Genomic DNA, 6278 nt, shown 5'->3' with positions numbered 1-6278 from the left:
TGCAGCTGTAACATTAAGAAGCATCAGCAATGACTGCAATCCCATTATTCTTTATTAACATCTCACTAAGAAGCACAAGAACTGGAAAAAGTGCACAAAACATATATGTTAAAGCTCCAGAGACTGGGATCCCTGTCACCAAAGAGCTCACAAACACATAAGACATTGATGAGAATAATTCGACGTTCACAGGAGCTCTGGGTTTGTACAGGCGAGGAGGGAGGGAGTCAAAAACCAGGTCACGTGATACATTTTCAAAAAAATGATTGACAGAATCCCCCCCACGTCACTGCCTGTGCCTGTAATATGCACCAGTTGTGCATTATAATCCTTACTCTGTAGTTAGTACTTAAGTAACAGGACGAATTTCAGCAGCAAACATGCACAGCCTCAATGTAATGTGTCTTTCCCTGATAGCTGCCTTTATCAGTAAGTCATTCTCACTTTGGAGTTAATGAAGAATATTTAATCCAGCTGAGCTATCCCACTGTACAACTGCAAACTTTCAGCTCTTAACAAGGACATATTGTCCTGGAGTTACAGGACACGTCCATCCACCTGCAGTAAGCCTGAGCCAATGTGTGTCTCTCTTTCCAGTCCTGGGCGGGTTTCATGTCTGCTCTCTGAGATGATTAGGATGTGTAGGAGCTGCACTGTGTGTGACTGGGGGCATCCTAATTTGCTGCTGTTTTCCCTTTTCAGGCTCTGCCTCAGGGGATCAAGTGACTCAGTCACCCTCAGAAGTTACTGCCAGGGAAGGGATGGAGGCGACACTGAGCTGCAGTTACGATGTAGCAGCATATTACATGTTCTGGTATGTGCAGAAACCGGGGCAGACACTTCACCTTCTCCTGAGAGAAACCACCAAGAACAAGGACCTGGAGGAGGAACTCAAGGATCGCTTCTTTCATAACCACGACAAACATAACAAGCATTTCCCTCTGAACATCAGCAGGCTGAGGACCTCTGACTCTGGGACATATTACTGCGCTCTGAGTCCCACACTGGGAGGAGAGCATAAGGCAGATGTACAATAACTTCCTTCTCACTGTTATCTGGCAGACTTTACACTATGCTTATACAGCGCCACCAGGTGGCAACTTTGTCTCAGTGCATCGATTCCAGAAATCAAAGTAACAAATACATTGTGTGAGCTGCAATCTCTGAAGCTAAGTATGTAGGAGGGGGAGATGCTTCCTCTCCTGCTGGTTCATGATTGGGAAGTCTCTTTGTCTTTGTAACTCAATGATACAGAACATAAGAATGCAATGTTCCTGAGACAGGGATTTATTGTCACAATGATTTATCCTGATTTAAGAGTAGAGATTCATCCTATTGCAGCACCGATTAATTTACTACATAGAAATATATATATATTTTATTTAAAAAAATTCCCTCTGAAAAAAAAGAAGTGTCTAGTACTGGGTGAATCCATTTTCCAGCAATTAAATATTCCTATAAACCTTTTCTACATGTTTGATTCGACTCAATTACAGGTTATTTATTAAAATAAATACATGTTTTAACCCTATAGTTTCCTGGAGTGTTACCTTCCATAAGATCCTATAGACAAGATGAATAACATGACACTTACTGTCTGTATCTTTCATGTGTGTTTAATACAATTAATCTGACCTTTTTCCAGATCTTATTCCCCACTAGATTCCTATAATAACTGTATATTTATGGCGCTCTCTGTTAAGAAGCCTGTTATATGGAGGGGATGGCAATTTACTGACTGATGAGTGGAAATAAGCTGGTATAAGGAGGTAATACCACATGCCTGTGCCCTTTTTAGAATGACGTCATACATGTGGGATGGGCAGCAGAAAATTGCTATGAAGGTGCCTGGGCAAAGCTTATAGACGCTCACCCGCAGGTCTCATTATAATGAGTCTCATCATTTCCAATCTTCTCCTGGAGCATCTGTCCGCTTTTCTGAGAATGTAACTTCTTATGGATTGAGGCTGCCAAACGGGTCTCCATTGTCCATTGATAGCCTTTATGGTAAGGGTCAAAATCTTAAAATGAGGCCTTCTCTCCGCCAGTGCAGGTCTTGTAATACAGGCAATGTGGGGGTTTTGAAGACCCAACAGCAGACAATTTGCAAAATCCACTGCTATGTGTAAATATGTTTTCCAGGTAAATGCTTTCATTTTTCTCAGTGGATGGATTTGAAAGTAACAGCTTTCCAGAAATGAGGCTTTCAATTATGTTTTTGTTAGTAAAAGCTCCAAGGCTTCTCACCTTCTCTTTCCTTGGGATGGCAGAGATATTTCTTTTTAGATCATTGAGGGCATTACTCATAGCATCATTGAAGCATCTCATAGCAACTCATAGCATCTCTTCTGCAGTGACATGTTTAATTATTCATTTCAATATTCATTTTTTGCAGTGTTTCCAGTGGGTAGTACCCGTGACTGGGGTCCTAGCCTTAACTTTTGTTTTTAAACTTGTACTGTTTTCTGTTCTCATCTTTGTGTCAATCAATAAACTGTTATTTGATATAAGGTATACATGAGTGCTCCTAAGCGGGTTCCTTTTTTCTTCTTTTTTTCATATTATCATTAACCCGTGAGCACCGCCAATTATAGTGATTGTTATAATATTTATTGGCTTATGGTGACCCTAATTGTGTTGGAATAGATGCGAGGTTAATCCTTCCCCTTTTGTTGAACATATTCAATTATCTGCTTTGCAGATTTCGTAACCTCTGCTCATTCGTCTTTTTGACACATTGTTTTAATGGATTTTTTCGCGAAAGAGGAAAATAGGAAAGCTACTGCTAATGCAGCCTTTAATATAGAACCTTCAGAATTTGCACATTCATCCACTACACAGAATAGTGAAAGTATAGATAAGTTGAGAAATCTTAAACATCTATTACAGAGGAGGCTGCGGGTTTGGTGGACGAAGACCGCACTAGAAAAATATACAGAATAAAAATTCATTCCGAGGGGTCTTCGTCTCCAAACCTTCCCCTCTTTTGACTTTACAGATGTCACATTTAAAACGAGATGGGAAGAAGCATTGTCAGCCTGCTCATTCCAATTGATACAAATTTTGATCGAACATGATAAAGCAGTGGTACTAGAGGTGACCAATCAAATAGAGGTCATTAAGTCAGGACTTTCTGAACTGAAAACACAATCCCTTATTAAAATAGATCTTGACCTTGAGAAATTTGAAAAATAATTAATTGCTTTCAAAAAAAAGAAATTCGACCGAGATCAGGAAGACTATAAGGCAGACAAGGTTTATAAGTGGCAGAAGGGTAAAAGATCAAAAAAACATAAATCTCAACAGCAAGTAATTGCAATTTCTACATCATCCGAAATAACAGCTTCGGATATAGAATCATCAGATATTGAAGGGGGTTCTGAAACTCGCCAACTAGGTGCGAAACCTTTTTTAGACAAAGGGGAAAAAAACTTCACAAAAAGGCGGACGCGGAGGGGCACAAAGGCAACTAAGAAAAAGAAATTGACTGTAGTACCTAACATGACGCCCCAAACCTCAGAACCTCCCCATGCCCTTACTGTTATAAACCTGTCAGAGATTAACTTAAGCCAAGATCAGCTAAGTGTCCTACAGGGAGGTCTCTCCTTTAGTCCCACTATGTGTATGGACCGGTTCGAATGGACTAAAGACTTACAGTTATTCTGTCTGAAGCTATTATTGTACAAACACTTTAGTAAAACAAAGGATCCATATAGGGACCAGTTACCTCTAAATGAATGGAATGAACAGGAAATACTGGCCCTAGAGGATCTTAACGCATTTCATGGTGAACAAGGTGTTGTTCAAGTCGACCAAAGTGGAATGTTGTCAAAGCTGATACCCAAATCCATCTTTTGTCCACCATGGCAAGCTTGCCCACAGGTAGAGATCTTTGCTAAACTTGTGACGGAAGGATTTAATAAAGTTTGTGTTCAGAAGGGCGAACATAATTTAACAAGAGCTGAGAGGCGAGCACTTGCAGAACTGCGTGATCTAAAGGAGGAGGAAATTAAGCCAAGCGACAAAGGGGGAAATGTGATTATATGGCCAAAGGTGATGTTCGAGCGTGAAGTTTTTAAACAATTAAGAGATACTCAGTGTTATGTTGAATTGACAAGAGATCCCACAACCAAGTTCAAAACGGAGCTCGAGAGTATACTACGGGTTGCCGTTTTGGATGAGGTGATCACCCAACATAATTATGAAGCATTGACAACTAAATGCCCGGTCGTACCCACTTTTTACATTTTGCCCAAAGTGCACAAAAATCTCTCCCACCCCCCGGGCAGACCTATAGTCTCAGGCATAGGAGGTTTGAGTGAGCCCATTTGCAGATTTATTGATTTATTTTTACAATTATCTGTGGAAACACTACCATCATTCATAAGGGACACCATGGACGTTTTATCAAGGTTAGAACACATCACGGTTGACGAGAATGTTCTCCTCACGACTTGTGATGTAGAATCACTTTACACCTGTATTAACCATTGTGATGGTTTAAAAGCTGCCAAATTTTATCTGTCCATGCAGAACCTTTCTGGGGATCTAATCCAATTAATCCTCAATCCTCAATCTACTGAATTTTGTACTTTCTCACAATTATTTTATTTTATTTTTAAAAACAGATACTTCCTGCAAAAGAGGGGGACTTCAATGGGTGCTACATGCGCTCCCTCCTATGCCAACCTTTTCCTGGGGTGGTGGGAGAGAGAGGTTGTCTTCACCGAGGATAACAATATGCACACGCAGAATGTACTGTTGTGGTTGAGGTACATCGACAATGTGCTTATCCTCTGCCGTGGTACCGCCGGAGAGTTTGCTGCGTTTGTCGATGTCCTCAACCACAATGAACTTAACATCAAATTGACCCTTCAATCGAGTTGTGTACAGATTGAATTTCTGGATCTGTCCACCAGAATTGGTGAAGGTGGTGTACTAAGTACGGATATCTTCCGCAAAAAAACTGCCACTAACTCGACTAGTTTTCACCCTCCCCATCAGGTTAAAGGCATCCCCACAAGTGAGTTTCTAAGGTTGAAGAGAAATGTCTCCTCACCCACTGACTTCTTATTACGATCTGGGGAAATGAAACAAAGATTTGCCCAGAGAGGCTATAGCAAGACCATTGTTGAGAGAGGCTACCGTAACAGTCTGGGTAAAACCCGTACCTCACTCTTACAACCGAAATGTAACACCACAGAACAGAAGGTTATTCGTTTTGTGGGGACATATAACCAACAATGGCCACTTTTGCGCAAAATCCTGCAACAACACTGGGCAGTATTAATGACAGACCCAGACCTGGTACAAGCTCTGGGGCAACAGGTCACTATGACGAGTCGCCGGTCACCAAAATTAAAAGACAGCTTGGTGAATAGCCATTATATCCCCAATGGTGGCAGGACTTTCTTGTCAACCAAACAAAGAAAAGGCTTTGCAAAATGCTCTAACTGTTCAGCCTGTAAATTTATGGAGAACCGATTTACCTTCTCAAACAGTACTAAGACACATACCTACACCATAAATACCACACTGAACTGCAAATCCAAAGGGGTGATCTATTGCATTTTATGTCCTTGTGATCTACCCTATGTTGGTATGACTACAAGAGAGGTCCGATTTCGGATATTAGAACATGTCAGGAATGTCAAGAATGCACAAAGAGATCTTGATAATTTAAAAAAAATAACCACAGTTGCTAGACATTTCCTGATAGAACATGCTGCGGATATCACGCTCCTGAGGGCTTTTGCGTTAGACAAAGTCACACTTGGTATACGTGGTGGAGACTTGGAAAGAGCTCTCCTACAAAGGGAGACCAGATGGATCACACAAATATACTCAATGATCCCAAAAGGCTTAAACGATTATATTGGCTTTGCAATGTTTTTATAGAATCTATTGTATTCGTGTTTGCCTGTACTTAAAAGAGTCACACACGCACACTGATAAGGAGATTTATTGCATGTCTTTTTTGTACTCTTCTAGCTCAGGTGCATTACATGGGTGGCACACCATTGAGGATATGTGGATGATCACGAGCCAAAAGAGTACCCCCACAACATGCATGTGTAGCGGTCATGTAAAATGCCTACAGTCATCTCTCCTGCTGGCAGTAAGGCCTGGTAAGTATGGGCATGCCAGTATTAATCATGGAGGTTTTCCCTCACACCCTGGTGGGGTGCCCTGTGTATGGCTGGAACTGGTCACATGCTCTGACTCCATGGTTAGTGATGTCAGAGGTGTGTCAGCTTCAGAAGCTTACATAAGGCACA

General features: G+C 41.2%; 1 gene segment (V, D, J or C); it reads left to right on the top strand.

The window, feature by feature from the left end:
• The first annotated feature begins 380 nt into the window (after positions 1-380).
• LOC142464651 (T cell receptor alpha variable 9-2-like) lies at positions 381-1037 on the top strand. The segment is given in 2 exon segments: positions 381-429; positions 703-1037. Coding segments are annotated over 2 exon segments (384 nt in total).
• Positions 1038-6278: the final 5241 nt, after the last annotated feature.

Source organism: Ascaphus truei, chromosome 13, assembly GCF_040206685.1.
Source record: "Ascaphus truei isolate aAscTru1 chromosome 13, aAscTru1.hap1, whole genome shotgun sequence".
NCBI lineage: Eukaryota > Metazoa > Chordata > Amphibia > Anura > Ascaphidae > Ascaphus > Ascaphus truei.
This window is presented reverse-complemented; position numbering and strand designations above follow the sequence as displayed.